The following is an 18646-nucleotide window of genomic DNA, read 5'->3' as shown; positions in this document are numbered from 1 at the left end:
CAAGACTCAAGACTCAAGACTCAAGACTCAAGACTCAAGACTCAAGACTCAAGACTCAAGACTCAAGACTCAAGACTCAAGACTCAAGACTCAAGGTCAAGACTCAAAATTCAGGCTCAAGGCTCAAGGCTCAATACTGAATACTCAATACTGAATACTCATTACTCAAGCCCTGCTGGGAAGGCCGGGCCGGTGTTTGACAGACAATCATTCTGACGTCGTCACCACCCAATATTCATGTCAGTGACAAACGGCATCACCGACAACCAGGACATATCGCCCGGGTCGCCCATCCACAAGTCCCCCTCCGACATAACGGGCATGTTCATGTCGCTTCGAATTCCAGCTCCTGGCCCAGCTCCTGCTAACCAGTCGAATTGGCTAAAAGGATCGGAAACTCCGACTCCAGCTCCGACTCCAGCTCCAGAGTTGGGGTCGACCGCAGACACGGACGCAGACGCAAACCCAGACAGATCGCCTGCTGAATCATGTCCAAGTTTGGCGGTGGAGAAGGGCGTGCTTGCCTGGGATCGACTGGGACCTGGACCGGCATCAGTACCGTTGCCATTGCCATTGCCGGTGCTGCCAGGAGACGAGCGGCGTCGATCTAGAACAAGAACAATAATAGGTGCTGGTTAGTAGGTAGTAGGTGATGAGATGTACTGTTGAGGGATAGATATATAGGTGATGAGATATACAGTCGAGGGATAGATATATAGGTGACGAGATATACAGTCGAGGGATATGGATAGGTATAGAGTTGGAGGGACATGTTTGCTTAAAGGTTCCTTGGACGTACCGTATTGTTCGCCAATCACCTGGCTATAGATCAACTGGAGGACCTTGTGGGAGCGTCTGGCTGCCTCACTGTACTTTGTAAACCCTTGGAGACAATGCAAGCACTTGTTCCAGCTCTCCTTCAGCGACGGCGCCGGCCGACTGCTATGGAGAGAAGGACATTGCAGGGCGATGAGGATGACAATGGCGCAGTAGTGCAGATCTGGAGAACAAACGGATTAGTCAAGACTCAAGACTCAAACCATATGTGGGTTTGTTTCGATTGGACTCGGTTTCTTTGAATTCTGCAGGGCAATTCCGCTTCCTTGTGGCCAAGTGTCTGTACTTTCTGAAAAGTTTTCACCGTAGCCCAGCAAGTGTAATTTCACCTTTCTGCACTTCAATTGGATCATGACGGAGTTGTATCAGAGTCCTTACAGCAAACACTGTACCACCACACGTGAAGCAACTTATGCTCAGATGGGCAATTGTTGTAGACCAAATCCACCAGATCTTGAGCCGCCGACACACACAGATCGGCCAGGCTGCTCAACATGCGTAGATGCAAGACCGATCGGGATAGATACGTGTCCTCGTTGTAGCCGAAGGTGAAAGCATACTGGTCCCGGTCGAGGATGACCAAAAGCGCAGGTCGAGAGAGGAAGACGCGGACATGGAGCCATCTGATCAAAACAGATTCAGTTAGCTAGCCATCGCCTCAACCCTTGAAAACAGTGGAGTGGAAGACACGGTCCAGTCGCATCGTAAGTACCTTGCCTTGAGAACATTGGCCTCCCGCTGGAAATTGCGGATCTTGGGAATGTTCGCTTCGCCATAGTGGCCGCTGGGCGACGGACCAGAGCTACCATCGGTTGCCGGCGAAGGGCCCAAGGAAGTAGAAGTGGAACTGAAACAGTAGTCCCAGTGGGATTGGTAACCACCACCACCACCACCACCGTCGCCAGGCATTCCCGGGTCTGGGTTGGAACTTATCTTCAGATAGGCAGGAAGTTGTTCGTACCAGTCGTGCAACCTGGCGTCGAGGGTGAACAAGTCTTTGAAATCGCCCTGCTTCAGTCTGCTGAAGAGGGACGGATTGCCAAAGTCTCTTCCAAGCTTGATGTCTCCGAGCGTGGAGATGGATGATTGATTGCCTTGGTAGAAGGTGGATATAATCTCGCCCAGGATTTCGCCCAGTCTCAGGCAATGCGACCAGGTAGCCATGACGCTCGGGATGCCTTCCGGCTGACTGCCAGGCGGATCGGGAAGCCGGGTAAGATACTCGTCGTCAATCAACGATGGAAAGACAAACTGCGAGGTCAAATGAGGATACATCATCAAAGGCCTTCCGTATAGAAAGGAAAGAGATCTGAGTGATGCCGTCAGGTTGTGTGCATAGGCCAAGAAAGGAGCTACCCAAACAGAGGTGCCCAAAAAGATTGCTCTCTCAGTACATCTGAGATAGATATGTTGGTATATACTTACCTGTCCAGCAAACAACAGCCCCCCCAAACTCGCCTTTGGAGCTCAACGTCCACCTGGTCGCGTCGAGAGCCCGTCTGGCTGCAATCATCGGCCGAGTCAATGTGGAGACCAATGGCCTGAGCCATTCTGAGAGCCAGCCCGGAAAGATTCCAACAGTAGTCCGGTTTGTCCGTGCTCAGGAGGAAATAGCACATGAGGAGGAGGCACTGCACCGTCATGAAATCGCTGTGCGCAAAGAGATCGAGCGTGAGAAGCTGTTGACAGTGCGCGAAAAACAACTCGCTTTTGGATACCCTACTGTGTGGCTCCAGTTCGGGATGGAATTGCGTCCCCAGGGCAAGAATGGCATTAAGCATGCAATGAAAGAGAATGTCCTCCAGCGTGATCGGAGAAGCATGCATATGCGGCCGTTGCCACAATCTTTCATATCTGGCGTTAAAATAGGGGCGATGGATGATCGGATAAAGCGAGTAAACCCATGTAAAGTAATTGGCAACCAGCATATCCGCCTCCCCTCGAGGCGGGAGCTCGAACACCGAGCTGCTGTATTTCCAGCCAAGATCTTGCTCAGGGGAGACATGGGATGATGTAGCCGAACACAGATTGGAGGATCGCGATTCTGCTGTATGCTGACTTGGTGGTGTTCGACCGGGAACATTAGACGACCTCCCAATGATGAGCCGGACCACACCCAGGAAGCTGGACGTGCTAGACGGGCCGAAGAATGCTGAGCCAGGGTGTTCCGTGGATTCTGACCGAGCGATAAACGCAGACGTTGTGCCCATGGCATCCACCCGCGAACTCTCAGATGCTTGCTCCATGTTGTTCTCGGTACTGAGCATGCTCTGGATCGACAGCTTGTGAGGGTCCGCTTTCCGAGCGGTATCAACCTCGCCGTAGCCGTGGGGCTCTGGCTGAGGACGTGCGGGAGGGAAAGCGCCTTCCTGCCATGGACCAGGCTGAACGGGCCGCCGCCGGTGACTGGTCGTCATCGTGGTTCTTGAAGGAACCGAGCCCTCGTTGACCTGGCTCAAAGGAAGAGAGGAGTCACTGGCACTAGTCTCACTGGTGCCGGGCCGGGAGGCCTCGAGCTGCTTGATGCGCGCGTCCAGCGCTTCCAGCGCAGGTATGTGCCGCCATCTTTCCTGCGACCAAACACACTTGGAGGGCGGCTGCCGCCGGGCACAGGAGCCACACAGGGGACGCACTCCGTCACACTTGCGCTTCCTCTCGCGACATTGCTCACAGGCGATCGTGACTTTCCGGCGCTTGATGAGCTTGGAACGATCACGGTCACGCGCATCGGGTATTTGGAGACCTGCTCCCTGCAGCGCCATGGCTAAACAAGCGATGAAATCAATGCTGTGATCCTAGACCCAGAGGGAGAAAGAAACAGGATCGTCTGGGAGTGACGGCTGAAGGGAAGAGCAATTGAACACACGGCTAGGTCCAAGCTAGGACAATGATGGAAGGGAAGAGAGGGTAGTGCAGGATGGGATGGGATGGATGGGCTCGATTGCCACCCCTACGTGAGGGAGACAGTTCAAAGAAGGTTTTCACCCGATTACTATGTTGACTCATGCAGAACCTTATCGCTGGGAGACGGGTAGCAAGATCGCCTTCCCACATGTTCATGTTCGCAGGAGTATTGCATCGAATCCGTCGAATCAGGTCGTCATCGAGCATGGAGATTGAGGATTGACAGGGCGGGGAGGTTGAACTTTGTATTTTTGTCCGGCAGAGCAACGGCACGGCAGGGCGTCAGTCCCGCCACCTTCGATCCCCGCCGCCATGTCTGTATTCTGTGGTGGGCGATACCCGTATAACTAAGAGAAGGTGTTCCGTCAAGGCAGGAAGACACCAGCATACACTACAAATGGTGATGACCATCTGCGTAGAGGAGATCAGGTTGGTCGTATGACTGGAGCAAGGTGGATGGCTGTACACTACTCCGTTCTCGGTATCTCTTCAGCGATGCGGTCTGCCGTACGACACCACAGCCAAAGGACGGGGGACAGGGTGTGGCCGCTGGTATTCTTAGTGTCATGCAAGGCTACAAGTGGAGGGAAGGCCAGACAAGGCCGCGCAAGGAATCAATTGCAGATTGTCGTATGTACGCTTATGCTTGAAGCGAACCAACTCCCCTCCAGACCCAGATAGTGAGCCCTAGATTTGCCCTGCGTCCGGAACAGGCCTCACACACTTCCATGCTCTCGTGGTGTCCAACTCCGTCCTAGGCAACTCCTGTCCGATCCCATGTCAGGTCTCCCCACCGTTTGGTGGTGGTGGTGGTGGGTACGTCTTCAGACACGGCTGCGGCGGTACCATCGACGTCGAGGATAACTGCCGTCAATATATGTAAGCCCACAGACGAAACCAATCAGGACTGAATTTGTGTCTTACGCTCTATCGTCCGCGGGGGCTGTCTTGCTTCTCTCGCGATGAATGAACCACAATCCAACAAGTGCACTGACAAGCCAGAAGATGGCAGACAGGAAGGAGAAAGCCTCGTTTGATTTCCAACGTCCACAGAAGCCGCCATGAGTAATTCCTGCCCAGTCGAAAGTGTGGCCGCCACATGTGGTTTTGTTGACATAGTTGACGAGCAGACCGAACCCGGCGAACCAGGCAAACGAGAGGATCAGATCGATAGGCCAGTGGAAGAACCCGCTTGCGAATGGGAGGAGCCACAGAAGGGCGAGGAGGATGGATAAACCGGCGACGACTTCGATGTAGATGAAGCGTGCCAAAGGCAAACCACTGCCGGAACGGTAGTCATGGAGGTATGATCCGACGATGCCAGCCACGACCTGCGCACGGGTACGTTAGATGAGAGCCATCCAAGGAGATAGATGTGAGGCCCAACTGAACTTACAGCAGCAAAGGCAATCTCGCCCACACGCAAGGCAATAGACAGGAGTCTGGAGATAACAGGCATTTTGGAGGACGCTTGGAGAGTGACTTTGATCTCGGTAGAAACAACTAGAAGGCTGGTTGTCGAGTGATTGCGAGATGGTTTTGAGATGGGTTTGAAAGAAGACGAAAGATGCAGGTCTCGATCAAAGCAATCAATCAATCTCGGAGTGAGGCAGAAGAAGAGGCACAGGCAATATTTGAGTGACACTGCCAACGAGAATGCAGCCAAGGGAAAGCTGGAGGGGTTTGTTTGCTTGCTTCCTTGCTGGCGGCCGCCAGCATTTCAAGTCATGGTTGTCATATAGCTTGCCACGACTGTCCGACCTTGATTGTGTGTCACACCTACTCGCGCCTCGTGTCTTTTTGATTTGTCCACGCCGTCGCATGCCAGGTCACGCGCACAGCCGGACGGAAACATGGCACAACATCATTGGGATGTTGGCAGACACGGGTCTGCCCAAACAGGGAACCATGGTGCCAAAGCTGGCCGCGGAGGAAGTTGAAGGGGTTTACAAGAGTCAAGCCAGATTGGAAACTGGGATTGCAGGCAACGATGAAAGTCGGTCACACTGCGCAGCCACTTGGAAGCAGAAGAATAAGATTGGGTGACGTCATGGTAAGGCTGACCTTTGAACGAGGGGCTAAAGCCAGCATGTTCAACTTTTGCTTCCTGCTCCTTGTTTCATGCTGGCTCAGCCTCAGCCAAAGTAGCAATAGCAGTAGCGGCACGAGACCAGTTATAAGTCCAAGAGTGTGGGGTGCAACCTGTATAACGCACTCTCACTCTCGGGAGAAGATGCAATTCCATCTCTTTCATTAATGTTACCACAGCCTGAGCGTCATGACGGAATCCCTCATACCACAGCATCTGCCTGCCCGTCGTATTCCGTGGACTGTCCATGTCTTACCCATAGACACTAGACGAACTGACTCCCTTGTATACGGGACCATGGCGAATCCACCATGTCTTTGTTCCCAGCATCCTCCATCTCTTCATCTGAGCGGTCAAGATCGTAATGCCCTAGCCGCAGCTTGCACCTCCGGCCCAAAGTCAAAGGTGCCACCAAATAGCACTTGTTGATTTTTGTCCAAGATGATGGAGGCAATCATCACATTTCGGCTGAGTGTGTCGCTCCACTTCTCCCTCAATGCTCCCGACTTTATGCGAGGGTATAGATCGTCTGCTAGCAGGTCCGTCTTGTCGGTGATCTGAGCGTTTGGTTGAAATGAGAGGGCAGAACAGTTCTCGGCAGCGTTAGGTGGAAGCAGAGGTAGGATGTACTTGGTGTAGGTGGACATGTGGAAGTCGGTGACATTGTAGAGGGTCGGGTGGATGCCGGCTCTATTAGGCGATCCATCACCGTTGAAAGACATGCCCGGGTGGGAAAGAAGGGCTCGCAAGAGCGCGGCGCTCTGCTTTGCCAGCTCGAACCTTTCTTGGGGGGTGGGAGCAGGTGCCATTGTGCCATTGTGATTGTGTTATTGTGCTGAGATGGATGGCAGTTGGAAGATAATACTCGGAAGCAGGATATGATCGAAATGAGAACCACCTCTTCAGTAAACGTATTTCAGGAACCTCAAGCCCCTAAGCCCCTTGTTAGCCCTTTAATCGAGGGGACGGATGTCTGACACCGACACCGGCTAGCAGTCCCTGAAACGCGCCCCCGCTAACTACTAACCTATAGTGGTACCGCGCTGCACGCGCGTTGTCTTTGAGCGCGTTCACGCGGTAAATGGCGGAGAACTTCGCCTCGAGGATCTCTGCTCTGGTGTATCTATGGTGAGGCACTGAAATAGTGATGCGACTATCACAACTTGAAGCCTTTCTCTAGAGTCATTGTCAGTCCTACATCCAGAGTGCCTGGTCTAATCTGACCTTCAAGCAATATTGCTCTGCTGACCAACTGATTAAACCCCCCATTTCAGCGCAGCTAGAACTGCTAAGTGTCAAGCTGGCCGATCCCAATTCACCGCGACCTTTGCTGTCTCGGCAAAGATCTGGACTGGATCCAACCGCTCATAGAGCTGTCGATACTTTCGACATCCTGAGGCGTCTTGTCCGCTCCAAAGTTTAGTCGCTGCGCCGGAGCTGCAACTACCTGTAGGAGTCTGCTGAGGCTCGGCCGGACTCATCTGGCCAAATGTAGTCAAGGTGTCCTCGTCTGTTCAACTGGCTAATGATTAACTCTCTATGCGCTTTGAGCACTCCATCTACAAAGGAAACATTGGGCGGAAATTCCTCCAGTCAGTAATATCACATTAGCTCCAGTTAATTAGTATGTCACATTCGCCCCCAAATTGCACCTGGATATCTTGCATCAATGTTTGCCCTCCGTAAACCAAGCAGTCGCCTGGTCCAGAATGCTCTTTCCTCCCGTCTCAATCACGTCCCCATGACAAGGGATAATCCTGTCATAATCCCATTGTTTGATTCTCTTAGCCGATTCGGCAAATCCTTGCCTATCCTTGCCGGCAGCCAAGTACCACAGGAATCGTTTTTGCCATAGCATATCTCCCCGAATATTCATGAGGCCTCCAAACAGCTTGGTCAAGAGTCCCGACCGAGGATCAACGCCTGATTTCGAGTATTGCTCCGTGGCTGGTAGATTGAACAGGAGATCGGCTTCGATCAAGGTTCGACTAGGCTTGTGGAGGAAAACGAGCTCTTTGTTGGTATGGGAGTGGAAGAATTCGGAGGCAAACTCCTCATCGAATTCGGGACTGATATGGAGATCGAGTTTGTTGGATGAGGAGAAAACGTGATGGAATTTGGTGCCTTTTGTATCTGCGTTACCCTCTCTTTTCTCCGGTAAGCCCTCCACCCCAATGATTTCCGCTTCAGGGTATTCCGCAGCCCAAGGCGTAATGAAGATATGGTGCTCAATATCGGGTGCGACGATGTATTTGATAGGACCCAACGACTTGACTTTAGTCTTGACGTCGGGAGTGAGTGCGACCGGCGAGAAAACTGCGACATTGCCGGTTTGTAGTTTGACTAGGGTCGCACGACCGCCAACTTTGATGTGACCGAATCGTGCAAAGGGGACGCTGAGAGTGGTGATGTTAGAAGTCACATCACGAATCACCATAACCTTTGCAGGGTCAGGCGGGATCAGAGAAGATGAAGATTTGGGCGTAGCCATGATGAAGGATGGATCTGAGCGGCTCAAGAGACCGATGCGGGTACAGATTGTCTAGCAAGACAGCTGCGTTCTTTTAGGGGGTCAGCGAAGTGGTCAGTTGAAGAGTGTGATGGTTGCATGGAAGCCTGCGCGAACGTGCCCTGATATATGTAGGCGTCTCTGTCAGCCGTTTGGACGGTATCTCAAATCACTGGATTCCTCACTCGCTGTACTCTGTAATCATACCTGGTAGCTTAGACCAGCGCATCTGCCATCCGCTCCGTATCCGTTCTCCGTTCTTGTGACGTTTACTGTACCGGTCCACAGGGGACAACACCACCTGCACCAATCACCTCGTTGCTGTAGCGAGAGCTTGGGCCAGTGGCTTGGAAAACTGTCATTATCCCTGTCGAAAGGCCTCGGTAGCTCTGGAAGATGGAACTTTTCCCTTACTCAGCGAGCTCCCCACCAGCCGATTTGGTGCGAACCGTCCGAGGAAGAATTCCCACCCCTGACGTTCACCTAGCCGTTGTTTCTCCTTCTTGCTTTGTAAAGTCCGAGTCTAGACCATGGCTGAGCCTTGTGGGCCCCGGTCTCCGGTCAGCCAGAACACATGAGTGTACCAGTATGTTCTTTCGGAAAGCACATGAGGCTTATGTTGGCAGTGCACATTTTATGCAAACGCCGTATGTAGGCGGCTTGGACGGCTCTACCTATGTGAGTCTGCGGGAGACAAGATGTTGCCTGCATCTCCTGGGCCTGCATCTCGACGCGAGGATCCCTGTAGAAGACTTGGCCAATTCCCGAGGGATCGTGGACCTGGTTGTGACACCAAGGAGACTTTGAATTCCGGCACTTTATGCTGGAGACTTGGATTCGAAGATAATACCACGTTATACCCCGGAGGCTACTTGAGATATAACAGTGATGTGGCGATACTTTTGAAGGACTGCGTGGAGGCAATGTATATGTGCTGGCTGAAGCACGAATGTCGCCAAGTACGAAAATAGAAGACGGTTGGTTCTCCTGGCCTCAGCCTATATTCACATCGCAGCGCAATTGGAGGAAGAATTATGATCCGAGGAGCAGGGGCTTTTTCTGGGAGAGATAGTGGTCGATGTGAGTGATAATCATGTTGAGTCAAACGAGGTCGTCAGGTTGCAGCCTCCCTCTAAGGCAGCTGCGCTTCTCTCCTCCATTGTGCAACCGCAGCCGCTGTTTGACATTCGACCGCACTGCCTCCCTCAGATGCAAATCGTCATCTCTGTAACAACACAGCTTGGTCTTCTACGCACAACTATCACGATGACATCCGATACTGAGACTGCCGACCATCTTGTCCCTCAATATCCCCAGCTCCAACCCCAACCCGAACGCATCACATTGAAGGAGAAGCCCGCGAGAGCGGTCCCAGGAAGCACTACAGTACCGAGATCAAAGCTGATTGATCACTTCAGTGAAGCTAACCGCAGCAGATGGCAAATCCTTCAATCTCATCGGCAAAACTTAGAGATGCAGCAGACACTGGAATCGCTAAACCATGGCTTTCTCTCAACACCCTCCGCACCGTCATCCAGCTCGTCTCTATCCTTACCTTTGCCGCACTACTGGTCCCGTACACACAGTACTCTCGAGCGAAGAAGGCGATCGAGCACGAAACCTGCAAGACGGATTGTCACCGCCTCTGCGAAAGCAATCTCGCTCGATGTGACGCCAATGCCGCTCGCAATTTCAGCCTCCGTGGCGGTGTCTTGGGATTGAGCTGGCTGGAGATCATGGCAATCATGGTAGCTGGGTTTGCGTGGCAGTATCTGATCTGGTCCTTTCAAGGCTTGCTTGCCGTCAGAATGTATTTCATCAAGAACGGAAGCGAGGTGCGAAAATAGCAGGCGTGTAGGGCTCCTGCGAAAGCGGATTGATTCAAGAGCTGTGATTGAGGTGCTTCGGTGTAGGAAACAGCCACAACTGCCTCGATGCGCTCACATGGCTGAAGGCTTGAATGGTCATGGCTCCTTTCTCTACCATACTGTCTATTCTTGAGAGGAAATGAATGATGGCCCTAGGAATCAAGGCCATTTGACAACTCCGATAGCGAGAATATTAAAAGTGGCATTTTCCCTCGTGTTCTTATCCCTACATGCTACATACAGACCCGTTTCCATCATAGACCGCTAAGATGCATTCTTTTTTGTTACAGATTCCTCTTGGTATTCCTCTTCAGATCAGCTTTGGGACGTTATTTAGCAGCCCGCTGCCGACACAGACCGACCTTCTTCCTTCATCGAAACGACGCAGATGGTCCCGGTACCATTGATTATTAGACGTGACATGTCCCAGATCTTCCTCACCAAACAGTACATATGCAGCATTTCTTGCGGCATCTTCAGTATTGACATCGTCGCCCTCTGTCTGGGTGTGGTCGGCTCCCGCAGGCATTGCTAGCTTCCTCATTTCTTTCCGGGGGCTTTGCAGACCTTTGGGAGTCACGAGCAGAACATCTGGATTGTCTCCAGATGATGGATTAAGCGGAGCCCATGAGCCTCGGGGGTTGGTTGACTCCAAAGCACTGTCCAGTACTTTACTGTCAAGTATTAGTCCCGGAGTTCGTAAATACAGTGCCTGGTCGTAGTCCCAGCGCTTCCACTGAAGCTCTCCCAAAAGTTGTGCCCTCAGATCCCATCCATTTCGCACCTGAACAGGGTGATAAATGAGATCGTATAGATCTTGCACATCTCGCATAAAACTCAAAGCTAATGTATGAAGAGGTGACGAGTCGGACTCCCATGTGGACGGGTATAGGAGGATGATTGAGGGTTCGGTTTCAAGTCGTGAGGAAGATCGTTGTTCCTTGGCGAAAAGAAGAGTGGCGCATAGGTCCGACGGGTTGAGAAGTGCGAATATATAGGCGAAATGCTTGGGGAGTGTATCTTTGTCGAGACTCTGATCTGGAGCGAAGCCTCCAAGAGGAGCTTGACTGGCATCCTCGACAACAGCTGGCACGCGGATGGACTTCAGGTTGTCTCCAGCCTCGTCTGACCCTCGAGTCCCTGATACCACGCTGCCTGTCCCATCTGGTTGTTCTTCCAAGGCAACATGGATGGTGTCATTGTCTAGGTGCTGAAATTGGGGAGGCAGAGTTGGGACTGGTTTTCGCTCTGGCGGTTGTCGAAATGCATCTTGCAACGCTCTAACTGTCTGTTGTTGCAAAACATAGCCAGACAGGAAAAGCAGGAAAGTGAATAAGCAGACCACCCCGCCCGATATTGCAACTGACACGGCGGAGGAAGTCAGAAGCACCATGGCCGTGCAAGGACCAAGTTGTGATCCAGGTCGTGGTTGATGCGAGGGTGCTGGCCGAGCCAAGGTTTGATGTGAGGGTCGATCGAGTGTATTAGACTTCCGTGCTCCTTTGGTACAGTGCGTCTGGGAGGGAACTGGTAAATTGTATGTCGGGACCACCTCGAAGGGCCGATGAGTTGAGTTGACCACCTGCAGTACGGAGTACGTACAGTCCCGAAGGGCACTTGGTCTGGATGTTTACAGCGGCGTTGCGCACAGCAACCACTGGCCTATGGCAGTGGGCGTAGGCTTGGCACAATGACGCTGCGGCAAAATTGAACTTTCGAAAGTGAGAAGCGCAGACAGACAGAAGCAGAACCTGAGGAACTGCCCTCGAGGGAGTCACCATCCCCGACACAAACAGTCTGAACCCGCATCTCCTCGTTGCCGCTGTCGCACATTCATCCCTGTCAAACATCTCGACATTGACAATGACGCACCGCGCCGATGCATCCAACACACTCGACAACCGGGGATACTCGGGCCCGCTGGTGCGAGGGCAGAACCCAGCCTTACTTTTCGAGACTCCGATGCGTGACAGGATCACGGACTCGCTATATTGGAAAGAGCAGTGTTTCGGCCTCAATGCCGCTACCCTCTGCGATAGAGCAATCGAACTCAACTACCTCGGCGGTACATACGGAGTTGCAATGAAACCGACGCCTTTTATCTGCCTGGCTTTCAAGTTGTTGACCTTGGTTCCTGACAAGGAAATTATCCTGGAATACCTGAACAATGGAGGAGAAGAATGGAAATACTTGCGCGCCCTAGCTGCATTCTACGTGAGGTTGACCTTCGACCCGGCCGATGTATACAAAACCCTCGAGCCTTTACTTGAGGACTTGAGGAAACTGAGACTGCGACGCAAGGAAACATACGAACTAATACATATGGATGAATTTGTGGATAATCTTCTAACGAAAGAGCGTGTCTGTGGAACCAGCTTATGGAAACTGCCAGCCAGACAATTGTTGGAAGATCTGGACCAGCTTGAGGAACGGGTCAGTCCTCTCCAAGCCGAGTTGGATGCAATGGAAGAGGAGGATGAAGTGACCGAGGTGGTGGATCGCAATGGCACAGCGAGTGAAAATGGTGGCAGCCCCAGATCTGCCAGTAGGAGCAGGAGTCGCAGCAGGAGTGAAAGCGGGTCTGTTAGCGGGTGAAGGCAACATCAAAGCAGCCATTCGCTCATCGATTCCTGTCGCAAAAGGCTAGAATTCGGCTCAGACGACCACAAATTCGTCCTCAGTGGCAGGATTGTCCTGTGCCTGGCTGGTCTGGTCGACCGCCTCCCCTTGCCGTTCATCTGAAGCATCTTCATGCTTGTCAGACGGTGCGAGCCTTGATACCTGAGATTTGATCAAATCAAGCAACGAGACGCTGTCATCATGGCGATCCCATGTTGGATGCTCGACATGCCTCTCTGGCGATTGGTATTGGTGAGCCCAAGAGGGCTCCCCTGTCTCCGAATCAGCCGGCGTTGTCTCCTGGGCAGGTGGAGCTGCACTCTCATATTTCGAGATGACCTCCGGAGTGAGAGATGCACCAGCATCATCGCCTCCCGGTTGCTGCTCATGGTCTGGCTCTGTTGGTTCCGGCGAAGATGAGCTCACCAGGCTTAGAGGCTGCGAATCTAGCGAAGCATCTCCATCACTTTGCGAGGACCGTTCGGAGATATCGTCCCACACGCTTTCATCCTCCCTCCACGGCACATCCCTCTCTTCACGGTAGAGCAGGTCTCTCTCCCTCCATGCCTCGGTCCTGGTGAAGGAACACCACTCTGGGGCACCACACGCGGCGTCGAGCAACTGCACCATACTTGGACCCCCAATATCGGTGTTCACCACATTCAGCAACGTAATGGAAAACCCGTCAGTGGATGCTTTGACACACGGCCCACCATACACGCGTACCGGCCAGATATTCCACTTCTGCTGCAACAGCCTAACGGTTTCGTCCACAACATGAGCGAAGACGGTCCGATCGTATGTATCTGATCGATTGATGAACACAACCGGTTCGTTGGAATTCACTTGCACGTTGCGGGACCGCGGGATATTCTTGTCCAGTAGTCCTTGGAGCATCAAACCGACTTCTCCTGCCACCTCGTCTTCATTTATGGTTTCTGGCTCGTCCTCATTCGGTACCTTTGCAAGCTGTGTCGACAGAGCAGTCATCAAATTTCGTTCAACCAGGATTCCTACTTTGCGCACGTCTGCATCTTCGTAGCCCATCTTTGTGAGTGCATCGCAGGTCTTTGCCACGAGTATCAAGCCAGCACCAGTACCAGTACCAGCACTTGCTTCTGCAGTTGCACCGGGGTTCGTCGTTTCGCCAGTTTTGGTATTGAGATCAAAGGCGACGATGTCCTCCACTCTGATGTCGAGGGCTGCTGGTAATCCCATCATGCTGCTACCAGTTTCGACTGAAGCGGCCATCTTGATGCTATATGAGATGTTCGTGCTCGTTGGTGCTGTTCTTGGTCGTCCGTGCTCGTCCGTGCTCGTTTGTGCTCGTTCGTGCTACTAACGAACACGATTTGGCCTCGACTCGGCGTGATGATCTGGGGTTGTATGTTGTGTGAGGATTGGGTTAACCAATTCCAAGGCAGACAGGGTGTACTGTGTAGTGTTGGGCTGCTAGACCGATAACTGACTTCCAGTGGCTGCATGCACGACTCTGAACCAGATACTGCCGATGAAAGAAAGGAGATAGGCGATGGAAGATGGAAGACGGAAAGATGGAAGGGTTGAGGAGGGAGAAGTGATGGAAGTGACGGGAGTCTGAGAATCTAGATACAGTACAGACAGAGTGCAGAGAACAGAGGACTACTGGTGACGACAATCTATCCAGATTCCATACCCATAGCAATTATCACATGCTCCTTGCCCTAGCACCACAGTATGCAGTACTCCGCACGCAGTACGCAATGCTCCAAATTCCAGAGTACGAGTAAAAGGCACTACCTACCAGCTACTACGAGTAGGTACTACGTAGGTAGGTAATTAGTGAACGGATAAGGATAAGGATAAGGATGTCGACATACGTACATATTGCATACGAATTGTAGCCACTAAAATAGCCAACAAATTCCAAGTTCGCGTCGCAATGCTCTGCACTGTGACGTCCTAAGCCGATCCACCACCAGGGATGACGGTCTAAGGGTCTAGGGAAGGTTTAGTCGATGATCCCTACGACGATACGGGATACTGCAGCAATGATGAATGGAATGATACGAGTACGGGATACTGTAGTATAATGATGAATGATACGGGATACTACTGCAGCAATGATGAATGATGAATGCTTTGATGACTGGACCCTGACCCCGGCCAAGACCCAAGCCCGTCAATGGTAGGATAGGGAGATTTATCCAGACCCTGTCCTAGATTAGGATCCTATCTATTCAAAGAGAGATATGTGATGTAGGTAAGGTTGATAGATATGGATATTAGTGATATAGATAGATTGAATTCGTCTTTGGGGTTTGTCGGAAATGCTATCTTCAATCTCAGCCTCAGCTTCAGATTGACTTGATGACTTGATGGCTTGGTGACTTGATGACTTGATGACTTGTCGACTGGCAAGAGGTGTCGCCATCATCTGAGAATGCTTTCCCTTCCCTGCAACTCGCAGCGTAGCGCAGCGTAGCGCAGCGTAGCGCAGCGTGAAGCGTGGAGCGTAATGCGTGAGGCTCACTTTCTTGCACACGAGGAGTCAAGCCACGCACGATGAAAAAGCAAGAAGTAAAAAGAAAGGAACAAGCAACAAGCAAGAACAAGAAACAAAATGCTGATGGAACGTTTTCTTTTTGTTTCGTTGCGACGATGGACGACGGACAGCATTCATCTGTCTCACTCAAGGCTGGCTTGGTTTTATCTGCTAGAGCCTGGCTCTGCCGACTCGAGTAGTCCGTGGATAGATATTAGATAGATAATACTCCGTAGATAGGGTAAATATCTTTCACTCCTGGTACTCGGAGGCGCATAGCCTGCTCATAAAGTAGATATCTCACTCCTGGTACTCGGAGGCGCATAGCCTGCTCATAAAGTAGATCTCACTCCTGGTACTCGGAAGGCGCATAGCCCTGATTCTTGATCCACTTCTCACGCCAACCGGGAAAATAGGGGCTCTCGTCCAGCGTATGGGGCTGCCAGTCCTTTTCTATGAGGCCAGATGCAATCTGTTCCTTCTCGTACTCCACAAGGGCCGGGATGACGACGTGCTCGACGTGCCAGGTGTTCTTGTACTTCATGAGGTTCTCCTTGCCCTCGCGCAGCACTTTGAGCAGCAAGCTCGGGATGTAGGCCTCGTCGCGGAACTCGCTGAGCGGCGTGAAGAGCGCCTTGAAGTTGAACACGATCGCGCCCGACAACGGCAGCCGCCGCAGCGTCTGCCAGTCCACACGGAGATGGATGCGTGACGCGTCGAGGTCGGGTGACTGGAAGTCGCGGTACTTTTCGTGCGGGTCGCCCGGCGGCATGTATAGTGGCTGGTCGATCTCCAGGCCCCAAGAGCCGCGCTGGATGGGTTTTTGAGCCGGCATTTTGGTGAAGAAGCTGTGTTACAGCACGACCAAAGTTAGCTTCGACCATGTGCGAAAAGAAAGAAGAAAAAACAACCAGAACCTGTGATAGTGGTAGCAAGCTGCTGGTGATTCAATGGAAAACAAAACAGCAGCCAAAATTAACAACAAGCACCAACCAGACCCGCAAGACATAGAAACAAGGCAGACACAATCGGAAGAATCACAGTCGACAATCTAGCAAGTAAACTTACCGGTCCATGCTGAACTGCATCTTCTCCTTGTAGTCTGGAATCGGCGCGTGGATCTCGTGCAGTTGCATCCCAATCTTGGTGCCCACGTTCCAGCCCAGAGCCGAGCAGATCATGCCCGCCCGCAAATGGTAGTAGCCAGTCTCCGGGTTCCGCAGCATTATGCCAAAGTCTTCGGGGACATTGTCCAACAGGACCAATAAGGGGTGTTTGGCGGTGACGTCCTGCTTGGTGCCCAGAATCTTGTTCTCGAATGTCTTGTTGTCGGCGTGGAGGACAAAATATTGTGGGTATCGCGCACACAGAAATTGCAGGCACATCTCCATCAGCTCTTTGCATGCCAGTTCGGAGCCAGGCAGCCATCCGAGGATTGATTCGCCGTGCTCCGCATATAGGCGTTTGCGCTCAGCGATCCGCTTGACGTATGTGTTTTCCAACTCGAGCCACCAGTCAGGCTCTATCTTGGTCAACGCTGCAAGTGAATGGTCAGTCATCGACGGCCGGCGCGGAAAGAGAGCCTCAGTCACCACTTACACATCGTCTGGTGATAGACCCAGCGGAATGGGCGATATGGGCGCGGAAGTGCCTTGGTAATGTCGTGTTCAGGATATGGCTTGGGAAGCGGTACACCACTCAGTGTTGCATAGTCGGGGAAATCTCCCAGCGCCCGGACCTCTTGGACCTTGACCCCAGTGTAGATGTATTTGTTGGGATCGCATTTCCGATAGTCCTCCTCAAATCCCAGAACGGATTTCGTCCAGGCCTTCTCATCGAAGGCCAGGTCGCCCAGAGCCTTGCGTTGGGCCGGGCCGAGTTTCTTGGCAACTTCCTCGACTGTATCGCGGATCAGGGGTGGAAAGCTGTTGACATATTCCGAGGCTTTGAGGGGAGCATTACTCGGTTGTTTCTTGTCTGGTGACAGAGACCGCGGTGGAGTGTCCGCGGACGATGCTCGACGACCGCGTAGCCTTAAACGCTCGAGTACGACTTGCTTTTGCCGGTTGCTTAGGCTCAAGTAGGTGATGGCGCCTATACAAAGGCCGAGGCTGACGTAGAGCCATGTCCTCTCATCTGTAAAGGAAGCCATGGCGATGTAATGCCGCAGGGTCCCAATGGATCTTCAAAAACCAAAAAAGATCTGAAGAACGTCCTTGAATACGAGTCCTGCTCACAATGGCAACCACGGCCAACCTACTCAACAGACGATGTAGAGCCGATAGATCCGAAGACACGGATGCAGGTAGAAGAATATACGATCGAGTTGCACCGGCCGATGGTATAAATATGACGGTCGAACCTTGAGATGACCAGAACAGGACAAAAAACAAGCAGAACAAAGACAATAGGTCAATCACACCACCGAGACACAAAACAGATCCAAGTCTGACAGTATTGTAGTAAAGCGAAGACCGCCGAGGAGCATTCGTAGGGGAATAGATATAAACAATCCCCGCTGTGGCAAGTCAAGGCAAGGAAGGGACGAGAACGGGTCCAGGAAGGGGAGATTTAAGCTCAACAAGGTGTAGACTGTAGAGATGGAGGAGCGTGTCCCGCAGAGGAAGCGACCGAACCCCACAGCTGGGCTGGTCAACCGGCAGGGAAATCATACCTACTAGTTATCTGTATACCTATACGCCGCACCGTGTGGCCTGTGGTTCGGGGTAGTCTCGAAGGCTGGCCGCAGTGGTTCATGTCGAAGAACCGGGTGCCAGCATCGGGCTGGCTGCACGGAAACCGGCCGCCCAGGCTGCAGAGACGGACAGACTGGCATGGTACTGGTAGCTGGTACCAAGCAGCGGCGGGTGCAATCGATATCATCCACACATCCAGGCCCGATGACAGGTGGGAGCGAGGAGACAGATGGAGGGCGATTGAGATGGCGGCGAAGCGTCGCGGTTGGCTGCGCGGACAGCCTTGCCCAAAGCAGCTTAGCGGCCTGGCGATACAGCGATAACGATAACCATCCACCGGCGCGCGTTGATTGGCCAGCGAGCCACTACCCATCTCCGCCTGCGCTTCTTCCTCTTTCAGGCAAATCTTTCCTGCTGCTGCTGCTGCTCTGCTGCTGCCGCCGCCGTCTCGTTTCCTCTCCCACCGTCTCACCGTCCCTCTGTCCTCCTCTCCTTTCGTCGTCTGTGCCTCGTGGCCTTCTGCTCTGACCATCGAAATGGGGCAGCAAACGCCCTTCAACCATAGGGACCGGGAGGTTGCAGCAAGGGACATTGGTTGCG

At 52.5% G+C, this 18646-nt stretch overlaps 9 protein-coding genes across 9 annotated transcripts; 2 read left to right on the top strand and 7 right to left on the bottom strand.

Annotated features, from left to right (window-relative positions):
- Positions 1 to 1186: 1186 nt before the first annotated feature.
- A1O3_00861 (uncharacterized protein) lies at positions 1187 to 3599 on the bottom strand (the record flags this gene model as incomplete). Its single annotated transcript, XM_007731011.1, has 3 exons — positions 1187 to 1460; positions 1550 to 2146; positions 2263 to 3599. The coding sequence occupies 3 exons, from the start codon at positions 3597 to 3599 to the stop codon at positions 1187 to 1189; spliced, it is 2208 nt and encodes a 735-aa protein (XP_007729201.1).
- A 1062-nt stretch (positions 3600 to 4661) lies between these two features.
- Positions 4662 to 5200, bottom strand: A1O3_00860 (uncharacterized protein; the record flags this gene model as incomplete). Its single annotated transcript, XM_007731010.1, has 2 exons — positions 4662 to 5072; positions 5138 to 5200. 2 exons carry the CDS (start codon positions 5198 to 5200, stop codon positions 4662 to 4664), a joined length of 474 nt encoding a protein of 157 aa, XP_007729200.1.
- A 983-nt stretch (positions 5201 to 6183) lies between these two features.
- Positions 6184 to 6639, bottom strand: A1O3_00859 (uncharacterized protein; the record flags this gene model as incomplete). Its single annotated transcript, XM_007731009.1, has 1 exon — positions 6184 to 6639. One exon carries the CDS (start codon positions 6637 to 6639, stop codon positions 6184 to 6186), a length of 456 nt encoding a protein of 151 aa, XP_007729199.1.
- An 857-nt stretch (positions 6640 to 7496) lies between these two features.
- Positions 7497 to 8321, bottom strand: A1O3_00858 (uncharacterized protein; the record flags this gene model as incomplete). The annotated part of the gene is made up of 1 exon (XM_007731008.1): positions 7497 to 8321. The coding sequence occupies one exon, from the start codon at positions 8319 to 8321 to the stop codon at positions 7497 to 7499; it is 825 nt and encodes a 274-aa protein (XP_007729198.1).
- Positions 8322 to 9793: 1472 nt separating this feature from the next.
- On the top strand, positions 9794 to 10177 carry A1O3_00857 (uncharacterized protein). Its single transcript, XM_007731007.1, has one exon. The coding sequence runs from the start codon at positions 9813 to 9815 to the stop codon at positions 10059 to 10061; it is 249 nt and encodes an 82-aa protein (XP_007729197.1). The 5' UTR covers positions 9794 to 9812; the 3' UTR covers positions 10062 to 10177.
- Positions 10178 to 10517: 340 nt separating this feature from the next.
- Positions 10518 to 11600, bottom strand: A1O3_00856 (uncharacterized protein; the record flags this gene model as incomplete). Its single annotated transcript, XM_007731006.1, has 1 exon — positions 10518 to 11600. The coding sequence occupies one exon, from the start codon at positions 11598 to 11600 to the stop codon at positions 10518 to 10520; it is 1083 nt and encodes a 360-aa protein (XP_007729196.1).
- Positions 11601 to 12070: 470 nt separating this feature from the next.
- Positions 12071 to 12802, top strand: A1O3_00855 (uncharacterized protein; the record flags this gene model as incomplete). Its single annotated transcript, XM_007731005.1, has 1 exon — positions 12071 to 12802. The coding sequence occupies one exon, from the start codon at positions 12071 to 12073 to the stop codon at positions 12800 to 12802; it is 732 nt and encodes a 243-aa protein (XP_007729195.1).
- A 60-nt stretch (positions 12803 to 12862) lies between these two features.
- Positions 12863 to 14077, bottom strand: A1O3_00854 (uncharacterized protein; the record flags this gene model as incomplete). Its single annotated transcript, XM_007731004.1, has 1 exon — positions 12863 to 14077. The coding sequence occupies one exon, from the start codon at positions 14075 to 14077 to the stop codon at positions 12863 to 12865; it is 1215 nt and encodes a 404-aa protein (XP_007729194.1).
- Positions 14078 to 15696: 1619 nt separating this feature from the next.
- A1O3_00853 (uncharacterized protein) lies at positions 15697 to 17502 on the bottom strand (the record flags this gene model as incomplete). The annotated part of the gene is made up of 3 exons (XM_007731003.1): positions 15697 to 16198; positions 16419 to 16887; positions 16950 to 17502. The coding sequence occupies 3 exons, from the start codon at positions 17500 to 17502 to the stop codon at positions 15697 to 15699; spliced, it is 1524 nt and encodes a 507-aa protein (XP_007729193.1).
- Positions 17503 to 18646: the final 1144 nt, after the last annotated feature.

The sequence above is a fragment of the Capronia epimyces genome, assembly GCF_000585565.1.
Source record: "Capronia epimyces CBS 606.96 chromosome Unknown aczIQ-supercont1.1, whole genome shotgun sequence".
Taxonomy (NCBI): Eukaryota; Fungi; Ascomycota; class Eurotiomycetes; order Chaetothyriales; family Herpotrichiellaceae; genus Capronia; species Capronia epimyces.
This window is presented reverse-complemented; position numbering and strand designations above follow the sequence as displayed.